A 19288-nucleotide genomic window follows, 5' to 3' on the forward strand; every position below is an offset into this window, starting at 1 on the left:
GATTGCAACCAATACTTTAACAAACTGCAAAACAGAAACAATGTGAAAGATTATGTCAAATTCTTCAGCCAAACACCATTTATCTAACACGGGGTGTCCAACTCCAGTCCTCATGAGCGACCATCCTGCAGGTTTTAGTGTTTCCCAGCTGCAACACACTTGATCCAAGTTAATAGCTCATTAACAGCAAGGGAAGAAGATGGAAACAAGTTGTTGGAGAAACTTTGAATCAAGAATCAAGTAGCATGGAAACACTAAAACCTGCAGGACGAGGACTGGAGCTGATGTAACACATCAAACTGCAGAAACTTAACTTGTTTTGACACCTAGATATAATTTTAATATAATAAACCAACTAAAAAAAAACACTAATTTCCTGGCTTATGAAAGGTGCAAATTTGGCAGCTTGGCAGTCAAACGATTTATGTAACAGAAATGAAAACTTCCGACATTCTGCAGGTTGTGTAACGCAGTTCACTACGAAAATAGGAAATGTGGAGGCAGAGTTTCAATCTCATGACAACCTACAATCTTTCATAGATGTTATCAAGGGAAAAAATCTTGTGATGAGTTTGTGAATGAAAACAATTCAGTTTTGTGAGTTTTATAAATGGCTTCAGATGTCGTACTGAAAGATGGAAGCAAAAAAGAAGAACTGTAGGTGCGTAACTAAACGCTTCGACTCGATTGTAGTTCATGTTGAGAACTAGCAAACTGTTCACTAAAAATAAAGAGAACAGTTTCATAAATCTGATATCTACACACAACTCTCCCTCTTTATGAACGCAGTGGGTTGGGCCTTTTCTAACTGACCCTGGGTGAGAGGGAGGGGTACGACCAGGACAACTCAGCACAGCTACAGCACAACAACCCGGTCTCACGTTGAAATGTGAGTTACCATAAAAAGTTCAGCTGAATCCTAACCCTGCTCCTGGCCAATAGACTCTTTTCCCAAAGGTTAGTTCCAAGTGCTCTTCTTCTTTTCTTAATGATCAAGTAAAACACAGCTTCATAAACACCCCAAACAGCCTCAGTGGAAGGAAGAAATTATACATTTCCTTCATCTACAATATAAAAAGCACCTCATCTGCAGAGTGGAGAGGTGGTAGAAAACCTTGAGGAGAAACTTTTTCTGTTTTTTCATAGTTCCACTCATCCAGAGTTACAATATTCATAAACTTGTATGCTTTCCTTTGTTTCCCAAAAACAAATATAAAAAGTTGCAGCAATATGAAACTTTAAAGCTTGTCTGAAGTGTTGGAGACATTTTTCAGCTCCATCAGTGTTATCTGACTGTGTCGAGCTTTAACTGTTCCATTTGTGTCAAACCAACACATTAACACACACATTTTAAACGCTTGTTTTTTGCTAAACTGGCGCAATTCATTTTTTTCAAGCATCATATAAACAAAGCAAAGTATCCTTTTCCTGAATAACCAGCTGCCAAGTGTCAGAGCCTTGTGCCTTAGTGGCACAAAATGACAGAATAAATGCAGAAATTGTGTTCTTTATCATGAATTCTGGTTTCCGTTTCAAGTGGATCTCACATTCTGCTGTGAGAACAGGCTGGACGCAGACAATGGAGAGCACACTCACAGTTTTACCTGCAGCCATTTTAGAAACACCAATTAATTTAGCGTGCATGTGTTTGGGCTGAGGGAGGAAACCGGAGCACCCACAGGAAACCCGTGCAGGCATGCAAACATGCAAACTTCACACAGAAATTCCCCAGCAGAGACCCAGACCAGGAGCAATCTTACTGCAAGGTGATCTCAAAAATTAAACCACTCTTGTGTTGTCAAAAAATAGAAGTCTTTCTAAGCACCACATCAGTCTGCTGTTATTTACATGTTGTCTGATTACACAAACAATGCCTGTCCTCTGTCTGACTTAACACACCACCGGGTTCACACGCTTCTGTAAGGCATCAGGAGGGAGGTGATTCATATCATTTCCTTGAGGTTCTCTGTTCTCAAAGACCTCAAAGCATCGACTTGGAATTCTTGGGTTTGTCCTTAATCTATCCTCACCCCCCCCCCCCCCCCCTCCCCCGCATGCACTCTGAAAAGGATTTAGTTTGCTGCTTTTTTTATTTTTATGCAGAAAACTGACTCCACAAATGCTTTTCCAGTACACGTAATGTAGATCCTGCACCATGACAGAGGCTGTACATTTTGTCCCTGATAGGCTGCTGTAGGAGAATGAAACGGTGTGTTTTTTTACATGAACAGGAAGAAAAAAATCTTTTAAAGTGATCACTTCCAAACGGGCATCTAAGGATGTGAGAGATGATTTTTTTTTTCCCTCCTAAAGAAGTGTTCACACCTCCAACAGCATCACTTGAGCCCATTTTGTCCTGTTTACAAGGTTTATGCAAGATACTCTGAAACTTAAAAACATTTATTTTGATAGAAACTAAACTTTAAAACATTATGAATTAAAAAATATGCAGTGCACATATTAACATTCACTAATCGACTGCAGAAACACTAATGAGCACCTGATATAAAATTCAAGAATTTAAGCAGGTGTTCTGTTATATTAATTTTCTTTTCAGGTTACAGTCCTTTACATGCACACATGTGTTACCATACAATCCCCTACCTATGCCAGCTGATCAATTTCTTAGCATTTTAATAATTTAATGATGATGTATATTAAATTTAACAGGAATTATCAGTATTCACAGCTCTACAATGCCACAATATTGATAATTTTTTCAATAAAACTAACAATCTTCAAACTAACTCCTATTGTTTTATTCTAATTCTATTAGATTTAGTTTTAAAAAGACACAGAGTATAAATAGAAATGGGAAAATGGCCCTATATTGTAAAAAAAAATTGAGGTCATAAAAACCTTTATCTGCTCTCCTTTATCACATTGTTTATGATTATGTCTCATGAATGTGTTAAATTTAGTTATTGCAAGTGCTAGAAAGAGAAGCAGCTCTCATTAAATGTTAGATTGTTAGAAAAATAAGAATAAAGAAAAACTTTAAATTTTGGTTTTCTTCATCCAATTTAAAGAAAAGGCAGCTTCTTCAGTCGCTTCATGTTTTATTAAACATTTCAGGCAAAAAGGATGACAAGCAGCTGTTTCAGTCTGGCTGAACATATCTAATATTACTAAAAATTGTTAAAATGAAAATATATTTATAACATAAACAGAGAAATTCTATGTATTTACTGTTTGAGCAACAGCTGCTGTAATGCTAAATATCGGTAAAGCAGCTCAGCTGAAAACACAAACATCATTTCTGTGCAGAAAACCAGACTTACCTGACGACAGTGCCTTGCTGTGTCTCAGTACAATGTCATCCTGGAGTGTGCTGGCCGTGTGAGCTGCCAGGCTGTGGAGTGTGTGCATGTGTGTGTGTCAGAGATAGAGACTGATGAGTGTGAGAGTGTGTCTGAAAGTACTGGGTGACTCAAGAGAGCAATGTGGCTGCCTGCGGTTTCCTGACGCTCTCTATTGTGGTGGAAGGTGATATGTTTTCCTGAGGAAAGGCCCGTCCCGTCCTCCCACCCCCCTCACCTACACCACTGACTCTAGGCCCCACTGCTACCCCGTCCTGCACCCTCCTGCACGCTTACACACACACACCTGCACCCAAGGGACCCTTCTAATTGCACAAACTGCACCATCTGAACAGTGCATGAGGACAGAATGTTTTATATGAGCTTTACGCCACCTCTGTTTGACTGAGTGGCTGATTTTTTTGTTTTGTTTTGTTGAAGAGAGAATAGAAACTAAACCATCAGGAAGATACAGTGTCAATAACCTTGAGTAGAAATTCCTTTCTTACACCATCAGCAATGCATTTTCCCTCAGCGGAAGACTTTAAGTGTACTGATCTGACAATCACCGCTGCTGCCGCTGCTATGTTTGCTTAACTGCTCAGTTTCAAGGCCAGGGCATGCCACAGCAGGGCTCTAATCTCACACAAACAATGCAGACAAACATTATTACTGCAAGAGTCTCGAATGTGTGTGCGTGTGGCTCCCTGTTATATTGCTTTAAAAGACAATAAAGCAAAGCAATGCAGCAGTAAGGTACTGTCAGATCACTTTTACATTTGCCAAAGGTTCCAGTGTTGAAAATAGCTCCATCCTGCCACCCAGTGTGCAGAGTAAAGTAGAGCACGAAGCGATGTTCTGCTGAAGAATGAATAACATTAGATCAAGGATTATTTTTGCAGCATTAAATGGTGCAAGCAGGACAAGATTTCAACACTGATGTGTTCTGTTGCAACACAGATGAACACACTGTGAAGATATGTCTGTTTGTGACATTTAAAGCTACATAAATATTCACTGTGTGGTTAAACCAAGCACAAGAATAAACAAACTAAAACTTTATTACACCAAAACCTAAACACAAGGCTTCCAAGAGCAGGAGATCCAAAGCTAAAAGTGGGTCAGCACAAAGCTGAACAAGACTGCACTGACGTCTGGTAAGTGGCAAATAAAATCTGGCAACAGATGAAGGAAACCATGAAATAGAAGTACCAAGAACTGGAAGGTCTAATCAGGGAAAAGAATGCTGGTAAATGATGTCAATGAAAATACATGGAACAGTAGCATGATCATCCAATGACAGGACATCGCTCAGAACGTCTACGGCAGTGTTCCCCCTCCCTGCCCTGCATGTTTTAGACACATTTCCCTTCCAAAGCACCTGATTCATATTATTGAACTTCCTCATCAAGTTATTTGCAGCCTGTTAACCTGCCCTTTCTTTCATTCAGTTGTAGGGTAGGGTTGCCAATAAAACATGCAGGGCAGGGCAGGGCAGGGCAGGGGGGCCTGAGGACCGGAATTGAGAAACAATTATAGAGGCTAATGTGGAAAAACTACACAGAACTGTCATTCAAACTATGAAAAGATGAACTATGAACTTCTAGAAATGAACAAAGACTACCAAAATGCAGAACGTCATATGTTCAAGAGACCAAAGAAAAGAAACAAATCTAAAACCAAACATGTGATGTGATTGTTGCATAGTACACCATAACAGGCTAGCACTAGTGTTAGCATTACTTTTGAGACCCAAAATTACCTAACAGCTAAGTTATCTCAGCTTGTTATGTGGTCTACATCAGAGGTCCCCAACCCCGGTCCTCAAGGACCGGTGTCCTGCAGGTATTCCAAGTGTTCCTGCTGAAACACACCTGACTCAGACTCAGACAAGCTCTGCACATGTCTGCTAAATACACATTGATTTGAATCAGGTGTGTTGCAGCGGGACACTTGGAAAACCTGCAGGACACTGGTCCTTGAGGACCAGGATTGGGGATCCCTGGTCTATATTATCAAGTAAAAATATCCAGTATCCATCCTTGTCTTTTAGAAGGAGCTCCCAGTATGAAGGCTGGGCTGAAAGTAAAGTCTGGAAGGTCTGCTACAGTACTACAGACCACAGCCCCATAACTAAAGCTCCAGTCATTGCTAAATATGATATTTTTCGCATATTTTTGCAGCTATGCTTCAGGTTTTGCCATTTCCATCTCAATTTTGCATAACTGCACATCATCATGGTGACAAAAATAAAATCAGCAGCAAGCTAATGTCTCAGATGACAGTATTTATGCTTTTTACAAGCAATGTGAAAAAGATTCCAACAATCAGTGTCAAGCCAGGTACAGAGACAAAATCCAGAAGTTTGAAGTTTTTATTGTCACATAAAAATGGTCAGGGGAGGGGTTGGGTTGTGTGCACGTGTGTTTTTAAGTGTGAAACTGTTTTTATTTTTATGTTGTTAAGCACTTTGATATGCTTTTGTATGAAAAGTGCTATACAAATAAAGTTTGATTTGATTTGAATCATTAACACTCATTTCATGGTGTTAAAAACTTGATGGGCTTCTGTAAATTCCTCCATTAGAAATTCCTCTTTAATCACAGAAGAAACAGTTAAGTTGAGGTGTCTTTTACATTTACCATCTTCTAGGCAAGGAATAATATCTCAGATTTAAAATAAAATCATCTACCTTTATTTCAGGATACTTCCTGCCAGTAGATTTAAGGACACCTCTGTGCCAAAGAGTATTTAAATTGTAACTTCTCAAGCAAAAGTAATGTTGTGGTAGAACTTGCCATACATCAGGGGTTTATTGATCCGCTCTGCGCAACATTCATATGGTATGGAGTCAGAATTAAGTGAAATCCTCATGAAATCATGGTCCTAACCTGCTTTGGATCAACAGTACAGGCTGCTGCTGATGTAAATGGTGTGAAGTATATTTTCTTGGCACACTTAAGGCTATCAACATGACATGGTTTTAAAAAAACATGCCTCAAGTATTTTTGCTGACCATGTCCATCCCTTCATAACCACAGTGTAGCATCTTCTGATGGATACTTCCAGCGGGATAATGCACCACGACACAAAGCTGAAATCAACTTCAGCTGGTTGTTTGAACATGACAATGAGATAACTGTACTCCAATGGCCTCCACAATCACCAGATCTCAATCCAATAGAGCCATGTGATAGGTGTGATAGAACGGTAGATTCTCAACACAGATAAGCAGCAAAACAATCTGCAGCAACTCTGTGACGCTGTCATGTCAATATGGAGTAAAATTGCTGCTGAATGCTTCCAACACCTTATTCAATCCATTGACACAAATAATCAAAGCAGTTCTGAAGACAAAAGGGAGTCTAGCCTGATACAAGCAAGTTGGACCTAATAAAGAAGCAAGTGACTGTATTAAGGATGTTGGTGGGTGGACTATGGGCAGAACGAGGACAGCTGTTTTTCCTTTTTCACTCAAACGTTTGAATACTTCTACTGCTGCAGATAGAAAGTGACACACACACACACACACACACACACACACACACACACACACACACACACACACACACATACTCCAGGGGAAGGGGGAGACTAGAGACTGTTTTCTGACCTATTCAGATAACCCACATTGTCTCCATTCATCCTGAACTGGAAAACAGTAAAGAAAACAATGCACAAAGACACACTGACAGAAACGATTTTATTAGTAGTACTTTTTAATAGTTTTCTTCAAAAGACCAACATCTTTATGAGTTCAATTTTGTAAATGAATAAAAGACTGGAAATGTAACATAATTGAAAAATAAATGGGTTGAGTAACAATGAATTTCCATTAAAATGCAGTGGCAGCACTTCAGATGGATCAGTTCAGTGTCACATTAAACAACCACGTTCTATTTTCTAATATCCTTTAGTCTAAATATTCTTAAATAAGTTGTAACGGTGGGAGTTTAAAATACTAATTATCTCCTTGTATTTTAAACTTTTTTTTTTTCCATTAAAATACTAAATTTTATATTTAAGTATAATATGAAAAAAAGACAGATATCTGTTTTTACAGTACCATAAATATACTTTATATTTTCATGCTGCACATAACTGCATTTGTCTTGAGAGCATTTTAAGGGACCATTTTTAGAATGATTACTTAGTGAAGCCCATTTCTCTTTAATTCATATGATATATTTCTAGTTCACATCACATACATGGTCAGTTTTCTGGACAGATGAAATTAAAGTTTATATAAAAAATGTTTGTTTTTTTTTTCTTTTAATAAAAATTGTTTAAAGAACTATTCCTTTGGGAGAAATACTGCATGCTTATTTGTTGTCAGAGTTGAAACAGGATAGCTTTGCTAAGCAAGATGGCATGAGAAAATAAGCAAGACCTTTTCTTCTGCCAAAAATGGCTAAACCTACCTTCCAACTCCTCTAAAACTTGCTTAGCTTGTCCTTGTACGATTCTAACGTTTGGACATTTTAAAGTCTTAAAACACATAAGGAGCAAAAATTAGCCATGCTAATTTAAGCTGGCTGAGCACTATGTTTCACACTAAAACTAGAGAAACCGTTTACATCTACTTGCTAGTTGGGGATGTGAAGTTATTTGACGTGCTGTGAAGATAAGATGCTGGTGGGGACAAATTGGGACTAGCGTCTGCCAACCTGACTACGCTAATGAGCGACAGCCACTGCTAACTGCAGCTAACTGCAGGCTGAAGATAACTGCAGGCTGAAGCTAACTGCTACCTGCAGCTAACTGCTAGCTGCAGCTAACTGCTAGCTGCCAGGCTTCTGTAGTTGAGCTAGGGGAGACTAGCTAGATTAGCTTAAGGATAGATTCCCATTTACTGTAGAAAGAAAAACCTGTGGGGTCCCATTCATGTCATTGTAAGACAGGAGATATTCAGCAATCAAAATGTAAAATAGTCAGACAGACAGCTTAATTTTTAACTACTTAAAATTCACTTTAAACCAGATTTTAAGGTTTTAAACTGGGCATTGTCCTGGATTTTTTCCCCCTAAAGTACTTGACCATTTCACCACTGTTGCCAAAAAATCAGTGAAGATAAGATATAGCATTAATTGTTTGCAGATGGTTTTATTTATTTATTATTTTTATTAGGTCATCATAAAATTGGCTGTTTTCGTGGTTTCCTTCTTTATGCTAATGTGGCTTCATAAAGAAACTATGAGAACAGTAAAGTGTTAGACATGAAAAAAAAAAAGTATTTTTTAAGTTTTATCTTAAAACCCTCATTGACATTTACCTCACACAGTCCAACATAATCTACCCTTTATGTTGTCACGTCCAATACTATGTTTATGTGGAGCAGAGGTCATCAGAGGCTCTGGTTTTGGCCTTGGGTGTGGTGAAAGTGATGATGTGAACGCTGCGGTAGGTTGTTGAAGTGGTATGGTTCATGGCGATAGCTGTGGCAGATGACTGGATGTTCGATGCCTTCAGTCTGCAGCTCTTCCTGTTTGTGAACTCCTTCCAGCTTTGCCACCAGCTCAGTGATGAAGGTCTGAGGATGAAGACAGCAACCAGAAATACTGTCACATGGAGAAACTTAAAATGTGTTTGTGCAACCTTCATTTCAAAGGATTTTCTCTGTCCTGTTCATGTAAATTTAGTTAACACTAAACTCGGGATTAAATTAAGGGTTTGATTGGTCCCCAGGTTGAATGATTTATGATATGGATATTCTTTTATTGGCGATGTTCTCCAGAGTTTAGCTTGAAGCAGGTATTTTATAAGTAACACAGCTTTAATATAATCAACCTGTTCGATTTTTGTTTTTTAAAGAAAAACTAGTTTTAAAAGATGGTGGAAGACATGTTTGAGTATTCCTTAGAAGAGTGTACATCTCCTTTTTCGTCTAACACTCAAAATCCTCAAATTTCCTGTAAAAATATGATATAGATGATCAAATAAATACTGACATACATTTAAATATTGTGGGAACTGAAGCTTATTAAGCTCTGGCATAATGTTTTGCATATTGTCATTGCTAAATCCAGCAAGTGGGATAGGCTTTGACTTCTCTTTGACCCAAACTGGAATAACCGGTGTTCAAAATGGATGGATGTACACTGATCATCTGGGTTTAAATCTGAAGATTTCCAATATATTAAAAGAATGCAATACTTTGAGAGCATTTGGATTCCCTGCTACAATGAGAATCAATAATCTACCATGAGGAATAACAAACGTGTTCCATCTCTTCATAGCGGAACTTCTTCAAGGTTCATATTTAATTTAGATTATTTATAGCATAAAGCCACAACACAGGTCATCCCATGCACTCAGCAAAGGTCAAGAACTTCCAATACTACTCCATAAAAGGAGGAGGAGTGTCCTGGGAGAGCCGCACTCCTTTTTAAACAAGATATTTTATTGTATATTATTCCAAAGCTAAAAGTTTATTACTGTGACATCTGAGCCTTCATTCCCTGGTGAGAAACACAGTACCCACATGTGTTGTGTTTTGGCAACAGTAGAAGCAGCAACTATCTTTGACAAAAACTGACAGTATGTATTCCTGAGACTTTAAGCATTTATTTCCCTTTTTTTTTTTTTAACAACTTTTCCAAATAAATGTCAAAAGATGAGACAAATATCTTTCACAATTATTTATTTACTTATATATATATATATATACTTTTTTTTTTTGTTAAATTTCACTTTTAACTTAATTGGACAAGTTAGAAAAAAACATATTTGAGTTATTTTGTCCTTGTTTTATGTAAATCTTAGACACAATAAGATTTGTAATCCAACTGATGGGAGACAAAATCCATGTTGTATTCATGCCAAGAACTTAAAATTGCCTACATATGAAGAAATGACCACAATTCACACAAAAATATGAAGATTTGTGTTATATTGAGACAAATAGATTTCTGCAGTGAAATGTCATGAAATGCATTTGAGGAGGTGACAAGGAAGGAGAACCAAAATGAAGGACAATGAGGTGTTACAAACCCCAGATGGAGTTTGTCCAGAGGAACAAAAGGTGGTGACATTAATACCATGAAACCAGGTAATATACGAAGATAAAGGCTTTATTTCAGACCAACTGGTCCTCACAGGGCATCATGAGCCACAGGCGTTTGTCAAAGAGCTCACACAAAAGCCAAAACAAACCTAAAAACAAAAGCATAAACCAAAGCTGGCACCAACCACGCAATAATCACAAAAAGGTTCACTAAACACAGTAGTCCAAACAATAAACACTGAAAACTCATTCACTGGCAGTAAATGATTAGCAAGCTGTGACACAGAGACAACCAAATACAGCTGGTGCTCAGCACCGGTCCAGCCAATCACAGGTCGGTGGGAGTGTGGGTGACCAATCATCAACCAGCACATCACTTTGAGGGCAGTGCCAGGGAGAAAACCTGGTGTGGCTAATCTCCCAGGTGATGATGAGATGAGTAGTGATGAGGTAGATGACAGGCCATGGGCCGTAACATGAAGCAGACAGACATAAGAAACAGGACAGTCCTGCAATTGCAGGGTCATCCAGTATGAACCAAACTACAAACTAGAGGTCTCTCAGACAAAGACAAATTAAACAGACAGGGGGAAAAAAGGAGAGGGGGGGTTTAGATGAGGATCTGGCAGTGTGCAAACGGAAACCTGGAGTATTTAAGGTGAAGGAGCAGGTGTGACAGCTGGAAATGAAAGCTGGGCAGGGAAAGGACAACAAGACTAGAAACAGAAGCTGAACAAGAACTAAACCAAAACTGAAACCTACAAATCATGACATGAAAATGACGACTGTGACACCGGTTCCTATCACTTTTAGTTTTAATTGGAAGGAATCCTTCAGGATCCAGTTTGAACAGTAGAAGAAAAAACATTTTTATTGCAAATATTTACAGTGTTTGACGTTTAAGTGGGAAAAACGAAACCATACCCTACATTAGAGTCCTACGAAGCTGCAGCAGAGGCTACACCACCTCGCCATGTTCTCTTTCCAGTGATTGAACAGCTAACCAGGCCACTGAGAGTCCAAAAGACTCTTTGTTTCTATGTTAAACTGGGTCAAAAAAAAAAAAAAGGCTGAACAGCACAGAAAACTATTGTTGAGGCAGTTGGAGGGACAGTTGTCTGAAAGATCAAATGCTGCAGTGTCAGTTTGGCCGTCTGTGTTTGTGTGTGCAAGCATGCAAGGTGTACACATGCAGTGTGCCTCTGCAGTCGGCCCATGGGAAAGTCTACACGTACCTCTGTGCTGTTTCTGCAGTTGTGAAGAAGCTCCTGTTCAAACAGATAAAAACAATATGATCACAGATCATGAAAACATTGTGTATCTCAGAACGTGTAGTCATATTAAGAAATCCTCACTGGCAGATGTTACCTTCAACTTTTGGACTCGTTCCTCATCGTTAGGCAGGTCGATCAGATCATCGATGTTCACCTCCTCTGGCATGTCGCTCTCCTAAGGTCAAAACAACATGCCAACGTTGAAACACGCACGCCAAAAACTTAAAGTGGAACTATTATGTGCATTTCAGGCTAATTTATTTTTATTTCTGAGACCAGAAGGGCTGGGACTGATCGAGTTATTGTCACAAATCACTTTATTTACTTCAGACCGACCCTCTCCGTAGGCTGTCGGATCAGCCTGTGGGCAAAACGAGTGGAATGAGACCCTTCCGCATTAAGCCCCGCCTCCCGCCACTGTACTACATCGGGAGCGCGCACCGCACCTGCTTTCGCCGTCATTTTAACGTCTCATAAACAGAAGGATTAGGCTAATATGAACTCAATAAATAAATACAATGTCAACACATAGCATACAGCCCTACATGTTGGAACCTGAATCAGACCCTGAAAACGAAGTGGAAAACAGCAACCCACAGCAACGAATGCAGCAGGATGTCTCTCTTTGGTAAACTCACCAGCCATCGTTGGAAATAACTTTATCCCACGTTTTCCACCCGCCTGATGTATTTGTACATGCCCTTGTTAACCAGTAGAAGGTAACCAATCACCAAACCTTATCCCCCGGGACGTCACAAGGATTTCCAAGTAGAAAAAACTCTCTATAACGACGCATTTTTTGTCGCCATGGAAATCGAATGGAGAGTGTGCTGGAACTCAAACTCAAACTCAAACATGCATTTAGGTGATTAAAAAATGTGTCGTTCACATGTCTGATGAGGATTCAACACAGTAACACTGTAGAAAGCTCAGAAAACTCGAAATACCATAATAGGACCCCTCTAAAGACAGACGTAAAATGTCTGAAAATAAGGACAAAAAGCGATTCGTTGGAGACATCTTTCATATGTTTCCGAAACATTTGGCGAATTCAGATTGAAAAAGTCAACAGCAGGGCTCGGGATAATCAGCAAGACTTTTTTTTTTCTCAAGATCTCAAGATATTTGAGCATGACAGCAACATTATGAGCTCAGACTTCTTGCATACAGTGAATTATCCTGGTTTTTGCCATTGGTACTTTTTTTTTCCAAGATGGGGACAGCAGGATTGTGGAAAAAGCTTGTGGAAAAGCAGCTTATGGAGCTGAATAATCATTTTGATACATGAAGTGACCATCACAGACCTTAACTTCTAAAAGAATGTTTGGGATCAGCTGGAGGAGACTTTACTGAATAGTCCGACCCCCGCCCCCCCACCCACCATCAGGACTGCATTGGCTTTTCTACTAAGATCAGTAATGAAACCTTTTGATGCATTTATTTCCCCTACAGAAATAAATGTTGTGATGTTGTATAAATACACTGAAACAACGACAGTACTGCAGGGGTGTCTGATCCTGCACTTTTTCCGTGCATCTCTGTTCCAACACACCTATTTACTCATATTAATCAGTCATTGTGCAGAACCTCATAGGCTGTTGGGTCCATTTAGCGTGAGCCAGGTGTGTTGGAACAGGGAAACATAAAAAACCTGCAGGACAGCGGCCCTCGAGGACCGACCTTGGACACCACTGGTGTACTGTAATCAAAGACAACAATATCATTGTGATTATTTTCATTGCCAAGCATGACGGCCTCACCAAAACTTTCAGTTTAAGTGTTTGTATGTGCCGTCTGATTGGTTGCACAAGCAACACTTGGGCCTAGTTGGGCTCTGCAAGCTGTTTTATCAGCCTGAGCTCGAGGCGTCTCCCAGCCTTGGGACTGGTAGATCACCTGGGTTTGTGCAGATGTGGCACCTTCTGTTCTGGTTTGGCGACATATTCCCTTGTATCCATACAACACCTTCATAACCGATACACAGTCTTTCACACATTTCACTTCAATAAAATCTGCTTTGCATGAAACTGGTTTGTGTCTACCTCTGATTTGTTGCAGCCTCTGATCTGAGCTGTAACACAAGCAATAAATGATACATTTTTTTAGTCCAAAGATGTAATATTTTCCCGAGGCCTTAATGAAATCTCTGACATTGTTTGGTTAACATACAGAGGACCAGTACAGCTGCTTTGCTGTCGTCACATTCTGCCTGTTTTATGCTTGCTGTGGCTTAAAGACTGCTAGCACATCTTTACACTACCAAAGTACACACCATGTCCCTTGAGGCACCTTTTTAATGTGTGACAGAGCTTGCAATGTCTAACCCAAGAGCTCACACTAACACACACCGAGCTGATGGGAAGTACTTGTTCTCAGATTCTGCATTTGCTTGATCTACATCAGACTACTAACAGGTTTACTAAAACATCACAGCAGATGAAAGCAGTAAAGTTGCTGTTAAAGGTAGTTATTTTCCTCTGTGATTTAAGTTTAATGTTAGAAACTGGTGCTTATAAGGACAAAGTTTCACTGATATTTATAATGTTGTTAATATAATGTTGCATTTGTACATTGCTCTTTGCTGCATTTGGGACCAAAAGGAGAGCTGGAAATTTCAGACTTCTGAGTTGGTAAAACCAAAACAGGGATGTATGAGAAGATGCACTTTCAAGTCAGGACCTTGTGTGGTTTATTTATCCCAACTTTGCCATTTTGACTCAAGTAAAAAGTTTGTTTAACTATTTCACATTCCAATAGTGATGCAATTAAACACCGAACAAAGTACAAGAAAGTAGATAAATCATTGCTAAAGATTTCCAACTTTCCACCTTGAAGGCACAGTGAATGATTTAGATCTGTGGGAGGACAGAGAGATGCGGAGGCTGGATCATTTTACTCTGAGCTTTGGCTGGGACATTTCATCACCATGCAAACATTCACAGCTCATTAAAGCCACTTTTAGGCTTGCAATGCAGTCCTGAAACACTCTTCAGATCTTCCAGATGGGAGAGATTTACTACCCAGACCATGAGCTGCCCCAAACAAAGTCACTTGGTTGGCAGCCACTAAAAGTAGAGTAAAAATTAAAAAAAAATATGTTATCCACCCCTCCTATACAAGAGCCAATAATCTAAACATTGATCTGGTTCACCGATCACATGGAAGACAGTAAATGAAATAAACCAGCCATTATCTTTGATATGAATTAATCCACATGGTACTGTGAAAAGTTATTGCCATGCACTGTTAATATAACACCCGAGTATAAAGGGACCGCCGCACAAGGCTGAAACAGTGTTCAGTTCTTAAGTCTGTGTGTTGGTCTTAAGTTGCATGTTGCATATTTAGGCTCAGCAGAATGAATAGTAATATTGTTGGAATAATACTGTGACAATGACCAGTTCTGTTTGAACAAGCAGCCATTGTACAAGCAGAGAGAAGGAACAGTAGCTGCACGGCTTCGCTCTGCTTGCGATCAGGCTCAAACAGGCACGTCCAGGACTACAATGCCACTGTACAGGCCAAAAGCTCCATTTCTTAACACTGAATTCATAAACAATATGCTTAAATAAGTAGAAAAACTCTGTTTTGTGTGTGATTTTATTAAACGGGCTGTATCACTGTGGGTCATCATACAGGGAGATCATACAGTCTCAAAAAAAAAAAAAGCAATGAAATTTATCATCAAATTTCCCCCATGTTCCTTAGTGGTTATCAAAGTTTTAAATAACACTTCTTTGGTGTATCTAAGGTAGCCCTTTATATAAAGAGCTTCTGTTTAATAGAACCCCTAAAATGGCACCTCATCAAGAAAATGCACAGTGTGTTGCGATTCATTGACACGAAAGTGGATACACACAATTATCAAAATTACAGGAATAATTATGGATGAAGTTCACCCTCACATCCGTCAATTTGTGTGCGGTACAAGACGTTTACAGAGATGGAGACGGTGTTGGATAAAGAGAGGAGGAGATGACTGGGAAAATGAGATGAAATCAGATATAGAAGTGTATAAAATGAGGACCCCCCACCCTCCCAAAATAAAAAGACTTAAATGTTTGCTCCTCTTTTTGTAATAATGATGAGAATTATACATTTGTTTCCTTTTGTAATAAATTTGTTCATTTGTAAAGAGACCTCATGGACACACTGGAAAAAAATGATAAGCCACCATCATTTTCCAAAGTTTCATGTTCACTTTTAATGCCTGCTACAACTAAAAGGGTTGGTTTAAAAAGAAAATTATATATGATAAATATGGATGGTTTGGCAGTACAAGTTTTTTATGTTCCTGTTCCTGTATTTCCCTGAAAGGTGCAGTGTAAACAGTGTGCATCTTAATGTACAACTATATCAAGGTATAAATTGGAGTTTGACTTTTGTTATATTTCACTGGTCTGGGCCACTTGAGATCAGATTGTAGCCCCTGAACCTGAAATCCCTTACTCATATGAAATATTCAGTGTGTCTATAAAAATATATATATATATATATATATATATATATATATATATATATATATACACACTAGGGGAAGAAAAATCTAATCTGAAAATTTAATATTGGGATTTTTTTGCTTCACAATCTTAAAATTGATTTTTCGTTAAAAAAAAATTAAAAAAAATTTTTTTTTTCAAATAAATAAGAGTAATCCAGTATAAATTTTTTTTGTCATTTTTACTGTTTTTATTGATCTTTTTACTTGTCTTCTTGGGCATTAGATCAATAGAATGATAGTCTGGCTACTGTGTTGGTTTTTCCTCATTGAAATCAAGAAAAATGGCAAGTAAAAAAAAAAAAAGTTGTATACATTTCTTTATTAATCTACAAAAATCAGCGTTATCGAAGAATTGTGAAAATTGCAATTTAAATCGAATTGGCATCCAAAAAAATCTGAATAGAATTGGGACAAAAGCATATTGTCAGAGCCCTAATATATATACACACACATTTTATTTATACATTTTATTTATATATTTTTATATATATTTTTACACACACACACACACACACACACACACACACACACACACACACACACATATATATATATATATATATATATATATATATATATATATATATGTATATATATATATATATGTATATATATATATATGTATATATGTATATATATATATATATATGTATATATGTATATATGTATATATATATATATATATGTATATATGCATATATATATATATATATATATATATATATATATATATATATATATATATATATATATGTATATATATATATATATATAAACTTCCACTTCCTGAGAAGTTCCTGAGATGGCCTTTAGAATCCAGATGTACATGTTTACCTCCCCCAGGACAACAAGATGACACTCCCCCCTCATTTCCTCTTCCATCATTCGCCCCTCTCCCTCTGTTCCATACTCTCCATGTAAGGGCAGACAGCCACAAGTCAGATACAGATCTGCATGAGGGAAACGGTCTTGGATGTGGTGTATACAGAATGCTTGGCCTTGTATGGAGAACAGGCTGTCCCCACCCCTCCTCACCAACACCTCATACATCACTGCAGACCTGAAGATGACTCCGAGTTTAAACGCAAACTCTAGTTGCCTTGGCAACGCATTCTCCAAAATGAAACTTCCACATGTCAAGATTTGTTTCATTTTAATATATCAAAATTTGTTAACTTGGATTTGTTTTTCCCCCAAAACTTTCTTAATAGACCTCAGAGTGTTTATAATACAGAAAATAATAACGCGCACATGCATGTGAGAATTAAAGTCGATTTTTTTTTTCTTTGCATGAGGACACATCAACTCACCTGGCCCTTGTACAACCTGTCCAGGCTCTCATCGATCCACTTCTCCACGTCGAGCCGCCTTTGCAGCTCCTTCCTGTTGTACTTCACGGTGACCCGGGCTTGTCTCTTCGGGATATTAGTCCCATATTCCCCCAACGACCCCAAATCAGATGGACGAAACTCATCCGTGTCTGCAAGCGTCGTTCCGGTCCTGTCAGCTGCCATTTCTGCTGTGATCTGGTCCAACTTGTTTCTCCGGGTTTTTTTTTTTCCTTCACAGGGAGGAGAGAGGATCGCTGGGAGGCGACGACGGAACAGACTGCAGGACAGGAGGCTTTTTTTTTTTTTTTTTTTTTTTTTTTTTTTTTTTTTAAATCGGGGATGCATAATAAAGTACAACAACAAAAAAGCTTTAATAATAAAGCTGAAAACAAAATATTTGATGCATTTTTAGATAGAGAGAGAGAGAGAGAGAAACAAAGAGAGATAGAGATAGGGAGAGATAGAATTATAAAATTATCTTATAAAATGATTATAAAAATATATTATAAAATTATAACATATGTGTGTGTGTGTGTGTGTGTGTGTGTGCGCACGCTTTTGTTTTGTTTTTGTTTTTGTTTTTTAAACCTGCCCTTTCTGTCACTGTTCTTTAAAATATTTTTACAGTATTTAATTAAAGACAATCAAACTTTCAGTTCATCAACAAACCAAACAAACTTTTGGGCAGACAGGGGAAAATTGTAACTGTGTGTTTTCTAGTGTGAAGCAAAGCTCTGCTGCAACATCACGTCGCATCCGGATGAAAAAGTTGTATAGTGAAGTTTCTCAACCTCTAGACACAGCTGGGCAGCAGCTCAAGAAATGCACATAATAGATGTCATTGTGTCATCTAACAAATCCAGAACGCAGATTTTTTTTATATCAGAAAGTTACATAATGTGTCTTTAACCTTGTGTGTTCAACAGAGAAGCAAACTAGTTTCAAGTGTCTGCTGATAAATGGTCATGCTAAACAAGACAATGCAATACAAACAGAAAATGCATGGCTTGATCCCGAACACAAGGAGCAAAATGTGACGATTGACCGTTATAGTCGCGGTCATTTGTAACATGTTGTGGAATAAGGACAATGACCATGACTTAAGATTTGAAAAGCTTTTTATTCTTCAAACAAAAAAGCTGTAGTGCCACAGAGCATAGGAGTTAAAACTGCATTGACATCAATATGACATAGTTGAAGCAGTTTAGTTCACTTGTGTAAAGTGCAATGTGAAAGCAAACTGAACCAAATAAAATGAAAATTTTTTCATTTCTACCCCTACTTGAACCAGGACCCCCGGATTATCCCAGTGTAAATTTGCACTTAAAGAAAATGTACCATGTTTTTCAGGCCAAAAAGCGCACTTAAAAGCCTCCAATTTTTGCAAAAATGGGCGGTGGTTCTTTTAACCTGGTGCGCCTTATGTGTGTGCTGAATCACAAAACCTGTAAAAATGTTTTGCGATTTTAGTAAGATCTCTGCTTGATTGACTGCAAGACCATTTCCCGCTGTCATAGGGATGTAATACGAGGAGAAAATGAAAGAGTGGCTGAGAGAGGTGTATGTAAAGAGACCGGATGTTTTTTTTTTTTCATGCATCACCATCTCTGTTGATCCGCGACTGTACGGTGAAATAAATTATTTTACTCATACATTCATTCAAATGTAGTTGTGATCAATTGTAACATCTAATGAGTTACAGCCTCATTTTGTTACAACGTCCTTGAGCTAGCTAGCGATACAGCTAGTGGCTAAAACATTGCCACAAATAATAAGATTAAAAGACAGCATAACAGACATATTATCAGCATGTTATATAGCTGATTAGTTAAACTTAAAAGCAATCAAGTACACAAAAATAAAATCAGCAAATAAAGACA

General features: G+C 38.2%; 1 protein-coding gene across 1 annotated transcript; it reads right to left on the reverse strand.

The window, feature by feature from the left end:
* Positions 1-7180: 7180 nt before the first annotated feature.
* ppp1r14aa (protein phosphatase 1, regulatory (inhibitor) subunit 14Aa) lies at positions 7181-17591 on the reverse strand (the record flags this gene model as incomplete). Its single annotated transcript, XM_079247467.1, has 4 exons — positions 7181-8829; positions 11538-11570; positions 11671-11751; positions 17388-17591. 4 exons carry the CDS (start codon positions 17589-17591, stop codon positions 8644-8646), a joined length of 504 nt encoding a protein of 167 aa, XP_079103593.1. The 3' UTR covers positions 7181-8643.
* Positions 17592-19288: the final 1697 nt, after the last annotated feature.

This window comes from Telmatherina bonti (genome assembly GCF_933228915.1).
Source record: "Telmatherina bonti genome assembly, chromosome: 10".
Classification (NCBI taxonomy): Eukaryota; Metazoa; Chordata; class Actinopteri; order Atheriniformes; family Telmatherinidae; genus Telmatherina; species Telmatherina bonti.